Here is a 13,791-nt window from a genome sequence, read left to right on the forward strand (position 1 = left end):
CTCGGGGAAGATCCCACATCCCACGTGCCACGGAGCCTGTGTGCCACAACTACTGAGCACGCGCGTTGCAATTACCGAAGCCCACGCGCCTAGAGCCCGTGCTCCACAACAAGAGAAGCCACCACAATGAGTAGCCCAGGCACCACAACGAAGAGTAGCCCTCCCTCGTTGCAACTAGAGAAAGCCCACGTGCAGCAACGAAGACCCAAAGCAGCCAAACATAAATAAATAAATAAATTTATATTCAGAAAAGAAACACACAAACGTTTGCTAGCTTTTTCATTTTACTGATGTTCTTTTAATACATGTTTAAGATTAATATATGCTTAAGTTTAAGATTAAACTAGTGCCCAAGTACTAACAGCACAGAAAGCAATTCTGGATTACGGTTTTATTTATTTTTTTAATAAGGCTCAATTAGATGGAGAACAGCAATGAAATTCTTCTCAAACATAAAAGTGTGAATTGAATCGCTTCTTTTTGGATGGATCTTTGACATTGACGTGACCATATGGACACTGCAAAAGTAATAAAACAAGTTACTGTTGAATTATTTAACAGTCATCTCGAAGAAGTACACTTTTCATGGTGAAAAAAAGAGACTGCTAGTAACGTTCTATAGATTATTTTTTCTACCTCCTATAGACTAAGAGGAGAACGATGGCAACATCTGGCAAATGGTTCTAATTAGGGTCCAAGAATCACTTCCTAAATGCATCCTTCCAACTTCAAGAATTTTACTGTCAAAACCTCACCCTTAAAAAATTCTCCAGTCCTCAATTCAGGCAGAGCTCTTATGGGTTTGATTAGAAACAGCTAATGGCACAGGTAGGAACATCCATAAAAGTGAAGGCTTAATTTTTCAATACTGGCTACTGTTAATACAAGCATTTAATGTCAATTCCTTGATTAGAAAGTAGGTCGCTTAGAGGAAATAACTCCTTCTTGCCCCCCAAACATACAGTCAAAGTGGACTATAAACAGAGCTTATCTGTTTATAATCTTAACTGTATAACAATTTACCTTACTAGTAGTATGCTTTTAAAAAGTTAGAGGGAAGAACCCATTCCCATTTATTTTTTGTTCAAAGTAGGGAAGTATTACATAGTTAGTTCATTTTAATCAGTGAGCATAGAGATATATGGCTGCTGAAATATACATTTTAGGAAACGTACAGCACTAAGTTTGGAGTAGCAAGTTTCATGGTTATTTTAAAGACACAGTAGAAAACAACCACAGAAAGAATGGGCAGGGGGTGGGGGGGAGAGAAGGAGAAGAAAGCGGAGGGGAGGGGGAGTAGTAGTAATAATAATAATAGTAATAATAATGGAGAAGGAGGAAAGGAAGGGAGGGACACGGAGGGAGGAAATCATTATCATTATAAAAAACCTACCTGTCAATGTTAGGCAAGTATTTATTTATTCAGCTAAAAATGAAAAATAAATGCTTCTTCCTGGGATCTAGTTTGCAATATTCCGGATTTCTTTTCCTGCCCTCTTTCTACTTGCCTAGTAAACACAACTTATTTGAAACCTCGTGAAAAGTTTCCTCGTAATAAAGAACTCCCATGAATTTCCAAACACAGTGTTTCAAGGAACTGATGCTCACGGTGAAACGTTACAAAATTCCATTAACTTTAAAGGTCCTCTGTTGGTCCTAAGGACTTTATTGTCCATGGCCAGAGCAGCTTGTGAAAAGTGCACACCAGGTTCTATTTAGCATTTTTATTTGACTTGTTTTTCAAATAATAGGTATTTACGAAGTCACGGAAGCACCGAAAACTGCTGCCATCCTGCCGAACTGGTACTCACGTGTCTGCAGGTAGAGCCGCAGCATCTGCCCCTCTGCAAGTGGGCCAGCCGGGTGAGCACCATGTAGCCGGTAGCTGGGTCCACGTAGTTCAGCTGGCCAGCCTGAAGAGTAGTGAAATCAAACAATTCATTCATCTCAGTATTCATCGTATCTCCTCACCATCATTCCTACTCATAAAATACTGCAACATTTTCTTCAAACAATATTAAACTTCTTCCCAGCCATTTTCGTGGCACTTGCAATTAAGGACTGAATGCATTCCAACATTATACACAATCCAACTTTATGTGACATAAGGAGAAAATATACAGTTTGAGAAAAGTGAGAAGTTGATGGAAAAACAAGAACTCCTCTATACCCAATAACGATGTAGCCGCTGCTCAGGTATTTTTCATTCAGTTTCTAGGTAACAAGTTTAATAACAGGTGATTTAATGACTTTAAGAGCTTAAGAGGCTGAAAATGAACTTTCACTCAGAAGTTGCAGTTGCAATTTCAGTACTTAAAATATGTGGATAATGATTTAAACTTACAGAAAAGGTGCTAATCAAAACCAACAGTCCTTAGAGAAAAGCACTACCTTTACTATTATTTAACACTTTTCCTTACCTTCATCGTCTGCTACTCCACTGCATATTTTGCGGTTTTCTTTTTTTTTTGGAGTGTTGTTAGTGCCATTTTTAAGCAAAATAAAACTATTATTTTTAACATATTAACACTCACTGCTTCACGACTTTGATCAAAAGCAGCTTTTACTACAGCACTTCAGATGTCAAGAAAGCATCCTCTATCTACATTCAAACATAGTCTTAAAAAGCTGTCCCAAGCACGTTGTGTGAAGACAAATAATGCAACCTCTTCTGTGGATTTGGGCCACATGAGTGACATTATTTAGCCTTGAGATTTTGAAGGGGAACTGTCTCCTGGGCTTTTTCTATAACCCCTTTACCACGCAGTAACTCTGCACCACTCTTGCATAGAGCCTTTCCATTAAAATACACGTGACACTTAAATATCTTCTTACATGTATTTTTGCGTATGCGGCAAACTACTTCTTCAGAGTGTCTTCCTTAGCGGCTGAATATTTTGTTCTGGTTCAGCTTCTCATCAACTATGCGTCATGAATAAAGCGTGGAGTAAAAGGACAACTAGAGTTCAAGCCTAGGCCTCCTCTAAGGCATTCCAGCAAAGTGAGCCCAGGGCAGCAGAAATCCAGCCATCAAGTCCCAAGGCCAGCCTAAGGGGCCTCCCGAATCCTTTGGGGCCGCAGAAGCAGATTACATGAAACCAGCGGCACTGAACACTACTTTAGAACGACCGATTGTCAAGACCTTGCTTCTTTATTTACTAAGTCCGTGTTGGAAGACTTGGAAGAAAAGCAAAAGAACGCTGGGAACTCTGTTAGCAGACTTCTTTCTGCTTTTCATCGCTGGGGGTCTTCTGGAACCTGGGAGCCTCACAGATTGTTCCTGGGCCTGGGCTGCTCTCCTGCTCTCCAAGTCAATAGGGAAACTCTGATGGCTGCCCACGCAAACGTAATTTGTCCTCAGTAAGTGAGCCTCAGGTCATGGTGGCAACAGACAAAGGCAGGGCAAGAGTGTTGACAGTCTGACTGGAGAACAAGATGCCCAGTGATGCAGGTCAGCACACGTGAGAGAGCTACCTGCCTGCAGGTGTGGAAGAAGGACCACTGTGAGGGGGCTCTGATTTGTTGAACAACAAAAACAACAAGCTCATTATTGGGTTTGCTTATGGTCTCCTAGACAGCCATTTAACCTGCGATTCTGACACTGATGAAACTGTGTGAATTCCTTGAGTGAGAAAAAGTTTCTTTCCCTTCCCGGGCCGATTGAGCTGGTCGTTCCAGGCCACTGGTGTTTGCTCTATAGAGAATGATACTTTTTGCTTCTATTTACCACATTTATATAGTGAAGTGTGGGAACAAATTACACATTATTTTAAAAAGAGTATAAACAAGAACCATCAAAAGCTGCCAGTCGTTTCCTAAAGAGTCTTTGTGCAAAAGTTTCAACACAGAAGTGGATCTCAGGGCCTACTAACTAACCGTGGGAAAAAAAAAGTCAACTTTAGGCAACCTCCAAGGTTTTCTTCTCTGCTCCCCTGGTTCAGGCCAGATCAAATAACACTAGTCATGTCAAGTGCTGGTCACCCGCAGTGTATTCAACAGGCTACTTTTGTATCTTTTCTATATATATTTATCACAGAACTCACTTGCTCTTTCAAGATGATACAAATATAAACATGCTACCCTTGAACGTATGTAGTCTGTGTCAGAAAGCGTTAAGGGAGGTGATAAGTTTTGATATTGGTGCTAACAAGCAATTGTCAAATCCCCAAACCAGAAGAACACACAGCTCTAGATTGTCTAGTAAAAATGTAAAGGCCTATTTATACTTTATTTTGTAACTCTGCTCCGATAGGTGGAAAGGACGAAAGGATGATAGCAAAAATTAAAATAAATTAAAAATAAGTTCATGTTTTATGTTTTCATTATTGAAATCATTGGATGGCAGTGTTTGATACTGCAGATGAACACACACATATTTCCCTGTGACTTCTCAGCTCCTCTACCTCCTCTATCAATGCCTTACACCACTCCCCCAACCCCAAACACACACGCGCATACACACACACACACACACACACACACACACACACACACACAGGACAGTGATGACAGGCCCTAGACTGCGACCGGAGTTTAGCTCGGACACTGATCAGAAAGGAGTCGCGCTCATACTCAGGATAGATCCACGTTAACTCTTTGCCCGGAATAGGAAACTGTGGCCAGTTATCAAGCGAAAAGTTCTGAGCGGTAACCTTGCACGCCGTCAGAGGCCCGAGGCAGAACTGCACCGACCTCCGGCAATCCCTCGCCAGACCGGGGACGCGCAGGCGCACCTATCACCAGGCGGCCGGGGAGGGCGGGGCTGCAGGGGGCGGGGCTGCCGCGGAGGGCGGGGCGGGGTGTCTGGGGAGGAGGGGCCTCACTGCGCAAGCGCGTGGTCCTGGGGCTGCGGTCCGGGCGGGGCGGGGAGGGGCGGAGCAACCCGAGTGCCCGTGAGGGACGGGGCGGGGCCTCACCGCGCAGGCGGCGGCGTGAAGCTCCGAGATCCTCCGCTCTGCCGCCGTTAACTCTTCGCTCGCCGGACGCCTCGCTGCTCCCTCCGGCTCGCCCTGCGAGTCGGGCCCAGAGCCGCCGCAGTCTCCCTGCGAAGCGGAGCAGAGGGTGAAGCTGAGGCGCTGTCGGAACCCTTCTCCGACCCGGGGCGGTTCTGGCGGCGGGGCGGCGGACGGCTGCCTCCCGAGCGCAGCGCCCATGGACGCGGGGACCCGCCAGGCCGCCATGGCTGCCGCCTTGGGAGGTGGGGCGCTGGGGCCAAGGGGCGGTCCGTACTGCTCCCGCAGAGCCAGGCCGGTCCCAGACCCGCCACCCCGGACCCCGCCCTCCGACCCTCGACCCCGGACCCGCCCTCCGGTCCTGGACCCCGACCCCCACCTCCTGACCTCGGCCCTCCGGATTCTGACTCCCTCTCCGACTCAGGGCCCCGGCCTCCGGACTCGGATCCTGCCCTCCGACCCCCGACCCGGACCCCGCCCTCAGATCCCTGCCCTCGGACCTGGACCCCGACCCAGCCCTGGCTCTCCGGCTCCGGACCTTGACCCCTGACCCCGGATCCCGCCCTCTGGTCCTGGACCTGGCCCTCCGAGCCCAGACCCCCGACCCCGCCCTCGCCCTCCGGACCCGGACCCCGGCCTTCCGCAGCCCCACCGGCCCTGCCCGGCAGATAAAGTGGACCTTAGGCAGCTGAGAGGCTCCCACACGATGCGGGGACGGGGAAGAACGTGCCTTTTCCACTCTCTGGACTTTCATTCTAGGTGTTCCATTGGTCTTCTGAGGTGACATGTGGACCTTTTTTCTCGTGTCAAACTAGTCTTGGGATCTTTCAGCATAATCGCTACAACTAAGATGCCAGAAAGTGATCAAAATATTCCAGGTTTGTTTATAACCCGCTTGGGCTCGTCCAGAAAAGGCTGAGTATCTACAGGTGATGTGTGCTTGGAGGGCAGCTGGAAGGGGAGCCCTCACGGCCTGGTTCTTTGACCCAGACTAAAATGAGGACCAAAAGGAAGAACGGGCGGTGGTTTCATGTTGCAAAGTATTTGCAAAATCCAAACTAAAATTATATTTCCCGTCCGAAAAATGAAAGTTATTCTGCTACCCTCCACAAAATTAAATTTGAGAAAATTAGCACAAGCCCAGGAGGTAACTTCAGGCGTTAGAATTAAATTAACACCACTCCTGACTCCCGCCCTCAGCCTGTGTTTCAGGCTTGAAGAGTAGCCGTTTTGTAAGTGTTCTTCACTTTTTGAGAAAATGAGGGCAGGAATTGATCCCTGAGGACAAGAGTAGATTGTTGAGTGGTGCAGGAGAAGGATGACCCTGAACCATCACCACCCCTTTTTTGGCATCTGCATTTACCTATAATCATATCTGGATTCTCTTGGTAGGTGCTGATTGAAACGACCCTATTGGTCTGTTATAGTGAATCTTATAGTGAATTAATAAATCGGAATCCTGTTTTGCAGACCAGTTTCCTTTGTGTTGGAATAATAAATTAGTTATCAGGCTCTGGAGACTGCTTAGTGATCTGAGAAGAGTTCAGAACGTGGAAGCCTGAGGAGGGACCCTAAGTAAAGCTATGGAAAGAGCAACTGTGATTAGAAAAAGGAATTCACCATAAATCAGTTGTGTGTGTTTGCTTTTTGTGTTTTTTTTGTCAAACCAAATTATCAAATAAGGGAAATAAGTCTGGAAGTTCCAGTTGATTACATTGTTTTTAAAACTGAGGATGAGGATCTATTAATAGTTCATGACATTAATTCAAAGGGTGGAGACCAAATTTTATACAAATGAAATAGACTAGACCAGGTTCAAATAGAAAATAATAGTCATCTAGGAAGAGTAAACACTAGTTTGTGCAGCTTTTGCTTTGGTGGATGAGGGGCAGGTGTGAATATAAAGGGGTAGGAGCAAGGGAGATCTTTGTGATAATGGAATAGTTCTGTGTTCTGGTCCTGTCAGAAGTCTACACGTGTGTTTAGAGGTAGAACTAGAGTACTTTGTTCCAATGTCACATTCCTGGCTTTGATTTGTGTTACAAGTGTATAAGATGTAACCAGTGGGGGAAACTGGGTGAAGGGAAACTGCTGTACTATCTTTGCAACTTCTTGTGAATCTAATTATTTTAAAATTTAAAAACAGTACTTGGAAAAAGAGATGTTAAAAAAATAGCTTTCGGATTACCCGGTAAAGCAGATCATGAATTAACCAGAACCTTTCCTTATCTCCTCCATCCCCAGGTTTAAAAATCATCCATTAGTTAGTAAGGCCTTTGGGCATTTAGGCCCAGAAAGCTGTTTTGTGGGACTTCCCTGGTGGTCCAGTGGTTAAGACTTCACGCTCCCAATGCAGGGGACCTGGGTTCAATCCCTGGTCAGGGGACTAGATCCCTAAAAATCCCGCATGCTGCAACAAAGATCCTGTGTGCCACAACTAAGACCTGGCGCAGCCAAATTAATAAATAAACATTAAAAAAAAAAGAAAGCTGTTTTAAACATAATCTGAGCTGGAAATCTGTATAGTTAAGAGTTGATAAAGTATTTTAGTACAAATTGTTTCCAAACAGATTTGATAATTAGAGTGTCATTTAGACTTTGAATAGGTTATCTGCCCGTTTCAGTTTTCGTCTCATCTTCACACTTGGGAGTCAGTGTCGTGGCACGTCACGTAACTTTCATTCACTGCATCTCTTGTTTGAAAGAGCCTCCTTGGATCTTGACCCTTACGTTATTCTAGCACGTGTTCATTTCTTCTCAGACTGTCTGCGCTCACAGTAGACACACCTGTATGAAAATGGGGGCACGGTGTTCCACCTTAGAATGGTAAATGTAGTTCCCACTTTATTTATGAAGGATTTACACCCAGGTTTGCTTTAGAAAGAGTTCTGTGCCCCATCTCTGCATGTTACATGATATGGCATATATTTTATCCCCCTTCCTCTCATCTGTGATGTTTGTGTTGATACTGAACATGTTTGTTATTTGGAGGAGGAGGAAGGAGTTTCAGAGAAACGTGTTTCCCTAGGCTTCCCTAGGCATTGATTTTTAAATAGGTACATTAGCCCTCTCTCTGTTGTAGGCTGTGGATCACACAGCTTTGTCTGGTTACAGTAAAAGCGATGGGCTCCCATCACCGTGAGGCAGCACTTGATGTAGGCTCAGTGCCACGGCCAGGGCTCAGGCTCCTTTCCCAGCTCTGCCTCCTTATTGCTCGTGGCCTTTTCAGGCAGGTGCTTTTCTCGTGGGTGAAGGATGGCTGCAAACAGCTTTGTCATCCTTGGCCAGCTGAAAAGAGAGCCTTTTTATGAAGGTCCTGGACGAGAAGAAGCCTTTTTGCCCCCAGAAGTTCTAACAGCCATCTCTTCATCATGTGTCCGTTCCTGAACTGATCTTCACGAGTATAGCTGGTGCCGAAGGCAGTCGGGGCCTGTCTCGGGAACTGCCTTGTGAACCCTCCCAGACCCAGGCCTGAGAACGGCCTGTATTGATGCTGGGGACACAATTAACAAATGTCCACTGCAGTGTGACTTGCAAAGGCAAAATAAATTCCTCCAACCCACCCAGTCCTCTTAGCATTTAGTATTAATTGCTTATTGTTTAAAACATTTTTCATTGTTCCTCTGGTTCCCCTCTAGATGTCCTTCCTTTGATCTCCCACAATTATTTGCTCCATTTTAGCTTTTTACATGTAGTAATTTTGGGGGCACTGTTTTCTTAACAGATTGTAAACAAGATGGTAGGGCAACAGTACCTTTTTGGTACCAGGGACCTGTTTTGTGGAAGACAGTTTTTCCATAGACGGGGTGGGGTGCTGGTGCAGGATGGTTTAGGGATGATTCAAACGCATTACATTTATGGTGTACTTTATTATTATTACATTGTAATATACAATGAAATAATTATACAACTCACCGTCATGCTGACAGGAGGCGGAGCTCAGGCAGTAATTGAAGCGCTGGGGAGCGGCTGTAAATACAGATGAAGCTTCCCTCGCTGGCCCACCGCTACCTCCTGCTGTGCGGTCAGTTCCTGACAGGCTGTGGACCAGTAGCGGTCTGTGGCCCGGGGGTTGGGGACCCCTGTGGTAGGGAATATGCTGTTTTCATCTTTGTATCTCCACAACCCCACCTGTACTTTTTTACCTATTGCTATGACACTTAGTGAACAAAGGCTTTTCAAATGGGCAAGTCCGTGGTTGTTCATTCTGAAATATGTAATCCTTAGCTAGTGGATAAACATTTCATATGAAATTCTAAAATTAACATTCTTTACATAATGATGCAAATTTGAAAGTATTTACTATGGATTAATAATTACAAATAAATACTTTAAAAACTGGGTGATAAAGATACTAACTCTGAGGTCTTATTAAATTGTATTTATTAAATAGCATTGGGCCATTTTACTGACAATCAGGACATATGTACACATTATCAAAGTGTCTGATGTAAGCCCCCAAAAGCTGCCTCTGATTAACTTTAAGTGTTATTATCTGCGTTATCTTTTAACGAATTATGAATGTACTGCACTGTTAGTGGGCAAATGGGTGCTGGGGTCACAGAGCACAGACGTCTTGTCCGGGCACTGCCTGTTTTGCGCAGTTGTTTTTGGACACTGGTTTATGTATTTGATGTTTTTCAAATAGCCGGATGGTGAGTTATGACATGTCATGCTCCACGTAGAGCGCATTTCACTCTCAATTCTTATGATTGAGAGCAAATGTTACACGCCCCTAAGGTCGCCCATAGGGAATCTTCGTTTCATTTCATCCGACATCCCATAGCACACTTTGTTTCACAGAGCTGGTCTTAGAAAATTCTTCGGGGAATTATAACCGTTTCTGTTTGCCAGCCCAGCGAATCTCGGCTTTTTCACGAGGGGTGCTCGCCCACCAGCGCTGCCTGCCCGGAGCGCACCTGCACTCGGCTCCTATCTTTCCGTTTTATTTTTGTCTCCCTGGACAGACAAGCTGTGGATGGGCTGCCTGACATGAAGGAATCTAGCCATTTCAGGTCCTCCTCCACCCTCGCAATCACTCTCTACTGAGCAGTAGACCAGCTTCTTCCCCCACCGCCAAGGTGAGGCGGCAGGCTTGACTTGGTGGTTAAATTCGGGGCACTCGGACAGACAGTACTTACCCGACTGCATTGAAAGCAGCAGCCCTCAGCCCTTCTCACTGCACACTGCGCCCTCCCGTGATTTAATCTATGCTTACGTTTTTAATCTGCTACCTACATGCTCACGGCTCCCAGATCTCCGCTCAGGACCCACGATTGTGGGCTCCCAACACCTACTCTCCACCTGCCTGCTGTACAGATACACTTACAAATACCCCCAAACTCAGAATGGACTTCACCATTATTCCCTTCGAAGTCCTACTGCCCCGTTTACTTCCTCTTTTAAAAGCACAGCAAATTCAGAGATTTCTTTTCAGAGCATGACCCTTCACTCTTTCCACACCTCCCTGCCCATGGGATCACCATGTCCTACCCGTTTTACTTATCTATGTCTCAAACCTGTCCTCCTTTGCGTCTATCATTCTTCTAGTTCAATTTGTTATCATTTCTTTCCCCACGGCTACAGCTAGAACAGAATGGCTCATTGATGTAAATAACAAATAATGAGGACTTATTCTGTATCAGGGCCCTCTCCTCTAAGTGCTGGAGACGGATTGTTCATACTTCACGCGCGATATTTATTCTGACAAAGATATCCATCAGCTCCTTGAAGTGGTGAAGTCGTGCCTGTCCCTAAACCTCGGTTGCTATGTTCCCTCCTCTATGAAGCCCTCCCTGACTGCTCATCTTGCTTACCGCCTCCTCTGCAGGCTGGGCTGGGCACACCACTTCAGTGCTCCATCCAAAACGTGTCTCTATGTTTGCACTCTCTTATTGTATGTATTTGCACTCTCTTATTGTATTTATGAGGGCTTTTTTACTAGCAGCTTGTGAGGTCTTTAAGGGCAAAGGATTGTCTTAATCATCTTTGTATCCCTAGCAGCACAAGTACATAGGAAATGCTAAAAAAGAAAAGCTTGTTGAAATGAATGGATGAACACACAACGGCAGCAAAACCCCACATCTGTGTCACACAGTAAAGAAACGACACAAATGCACTTTCCCCTAAAATTTTATGGTTAAGAATCAGTGTTGGGTTTTATCGACACATCGGTTGATCTCAGTCTATTGTCCTGAGAGACAATATCCTAAGATAACCACAAGGTAACCGTGATTTTATCTGGTAATCTATTTAGTAAGCTCCCCCCAAATAGTCATCGAATTAATGGTAAGTGCAGTGTATGGGCTGCATTTCAAATGAAGTCAGTGTATGTTGACAGTGAAGTGCAGCCTTGTTAACCCTGAACAATCATTCCAATTATAAACTACATGCACACAATCACTGTCACATAAAATATCCAGACTAATTACTTCTAGCCCTTTTGTTATGCAATTATTCGAAATGAAACCTACTCTTATGGATATTCGGTATTAACAGTGTATTTACCAGAAAGAACATTGCTAAAGAGCTAGCAAGAATGTGATTCCATTTGTACCTTATTACAATAGATGGATTAGTGTTGTGCTTTTACAATTACACAGGCAGCCACTGTTTTGTAGGATTTCCCACTTACCAACACAGCAGCAAAGAGATCTCGGTTCAGGTCGTAAATACAACATACAAATCAGAGCCTTGTTCTCTGCACTCTTGCTGCAGCCTGAGGGAGAAGAGCATGTCCACTGTTCCATGACTGCAGTGAAAGGCACACTGAGTTTCAGGTCAAATATCCATGACATTGATGTGTCTGACTAGTCTGCCTAGTATGGTCTATGTTAATATCCTCCCCGTGGTGGGCAAGAGGGATATGCCTCAGTGATCAGCATAGCATACAAGCCTTTTAGGTTTCCTACAGGTGTAAAATTGATGCATCTGTGGAGTCCTGTGGAATGCCGATCTTCTACATGTAGCTAAACTGTACACTTGCTGTGTGAATGGTCATATTTGTACAATTCTATAAGGATGCTCTCACCACCAATTGCTCTATCTGATGGTATTTCTTTCTTTTTTTTTTTTTTTTGCAGTACGCGGGCCTCTCACTGTTGTGGCCTCTCGCATCGCGGAGCACAGGCTCAGGCTCAGCAGCCATGGCTCACAGGCCCAGCCGCTCCGCGGCATGTGGGATCTTCCCGGACCAGGGCACGAACCCGTGTCCCCTGCATCGGCAGGCGGACTCTCAACCACTGCGCCACCCAGAGAAGCCCCTGATGGTATTTCTTGATGACACATTTCGATAGCATTGTTAAAGAAGATAGTTTTGGGTTTGTCTATGCTTGTGATTTGTTCAACTTTTCCTTCATGTACTTTGAAGCTCTGTTATCAGGTGCATAAATACACAGGATTGTGATAGCCCCTTGACTTTACCCCGTTATCATTATATAATGTCCCTTTTTACTTCTGATAGTTTCCCTTGTTCTGAAATGCGCTTTGTCTGATATTAGCATAACCACTCCAGCTTTCTTTCTTTTTTTATTTAATTAATTAGTTTATTTATTTATTTATTTTTGGCTGTGTTGGGTCTTCGTTTCTGTGCAAGGGCTTTCTCTAGTTGCGGCGAGCAGGGGCCACTCTTCATCGTGGTGCGCGGGCCTCTCACTGTCGCGGCCTCTCTTGTTGCAGAGCACAGGCTCCAGACGCACAGGCTCAGTAGTTGTGGCTCACGAGCCTAGTTGTTCCGCGGCATGTGGGATCCTCCCAGACCAGGGCTCGAACCCGTGTCCCCTGCATTGGCAGGTAGATTCTCAACCACTGCGCCACCAGGGAAGCCCTCCAGCTTTCTTTTGATAAGGGTTGTCATGGTATAACTTTTCCTACCCCTTTATTTGTTTTTATATTTTAAAATGAATTTCTTTTAAGCATCATATAGTTGGGTCTTTTTTAAAATCCAATTTCACAAGCCCTGTGTTTTCATTGGTATTTAGACCTATAATGGGCTAATGGTGCACGCCCCCCGCCCCCCAAATATATGTCTGTGTTCTGATCTCTGGAACCTATAAATGATACCTTTTCTGGAAAGAAATGGTCTTTTCAGATGTAATTAAGCTAAGGATTTTGAGATGAGGAGGTCCTCCTGGATTATCCGAGGTGGCAGTGTTGAATCCCGTGAAAAGTGTCCTTATAACTGACATACGGAGGATATGATGATATGACAATGGAGGGAGATGCTGGAGAGATGCAGCCAGAAGCCCAGGAAGCTGGGCAAGGCAAGGAAGGGATCCCCCCACCACCGGAGCCCTCAGAGGGACGGCAGTGCTGCTGGATTTTGGCTTCCAGTTCCCCAAATTGTCAGAGAGTAAATTATTGTCATTTCAAGTATAATAAAATATGCTTGCATCATTCAGCGTCCATCTAAAATGGTATTTCCTCCTTCAACCCTTTCATATACACATAAAATGTGATCTCGTGTTCTTCATGACAGCTTGTTTGTAAAATTGACCTCAATAATCCACCCCCATCCATGTGCTCATATCCCCTCGTGTTGGGATATTTGCATCTCCTCCCATCAAGCGTTGAGGTTTCTCTTTCCCACTTAAATTGGAACTTGGTTATATGACTTGCTTTGACTATTGTGACTTTAGCAAACGTGACACAAACCACTGTTTGTAAAGCTTGCATGCCCCCCTGCTTCTTTTAGACAGAGTTGGAATCATGAGACCACGCTGTAAATAAACAAGCCCACGATAGTCTTTGGCAGAGCACTCGAGGAGGAAAACTGAGGCGCCCCTGCTGACTGCAGTACCCACCGCCGGATGTGTGAAGGAGGCCTCCTTAGTCCAGCCCC

The 13,791-nt window shown here is 45.0% G+C and overlaps 1 protein-coding gene across 1 annotated transcript; it reads right to left on the minus strand.

Annotated features, from left to right (window-relative positions):
• Positions 1-309: 309 nt before the first annotated feature.
• On the minus strand, positions 310-5,217 carry LOC307189163 (uncharacterized protein C1orf53). The gene is made up of 3 exons (XM_079926960.1): positions 4,917-5,217; positions 1,812-1,913; positions 310-518 (listed from the first exon to the last, which is right to left on the minus strand). The coding sequence occupies exons 1-3, from the start codon at positions 5,178-5,180 to the stop codon at positions 447-449; spliced, it is 438 nt and encodes a 145-aa protein (XP_079783086.1). The 5' UTR covers positions 5,181-5,217; the 3' UTR covers positions 310-446.
• Positions 5,218-13,791: the final 8,574 nt, after the last annotated feature.

Source organism: Stenella coeruleoalba, assembly GCF_951394435.1.
Source record: "Stenella coeruleoalba genome assembly, chromosome: 1".
In the NCBI taxonomy this organism is placed as follows: Eukaryota; Metazoa; Chordata; class Mammalia; order Artiodactyla; family Delphinidae; genus Stenella; species Stenella coeruleoalba.

What these genes read in the sequence shown, in the direction of transcription:
- LOC307189163 (XM_079926960.1), bottom strand. Translation starts at nt 5,180, where the DNA reads ATGGCGGCCTGGCGGGTCCCCGCGTCCATGGGCGCTGCGCTCGGGAGG. An exon ending in TTCACGCCGCCGCCTGCGCG is followed by an intron (nt 1,914 to 4,916) that starts GTGAGGCCCCGC and finishes ACTACTCTTCAG; the next exon opens with GCTGGCCAGCTGAACTACGT. An exon ending in GCGGCTCTACCTGCAGACAC is followed by an intron (nt 519 to 1,811) that starts GTGAGTACCAGT and finishes TTACTTTTGCAG; the next exon opens with TGTCCATATGGTCACGTCAA.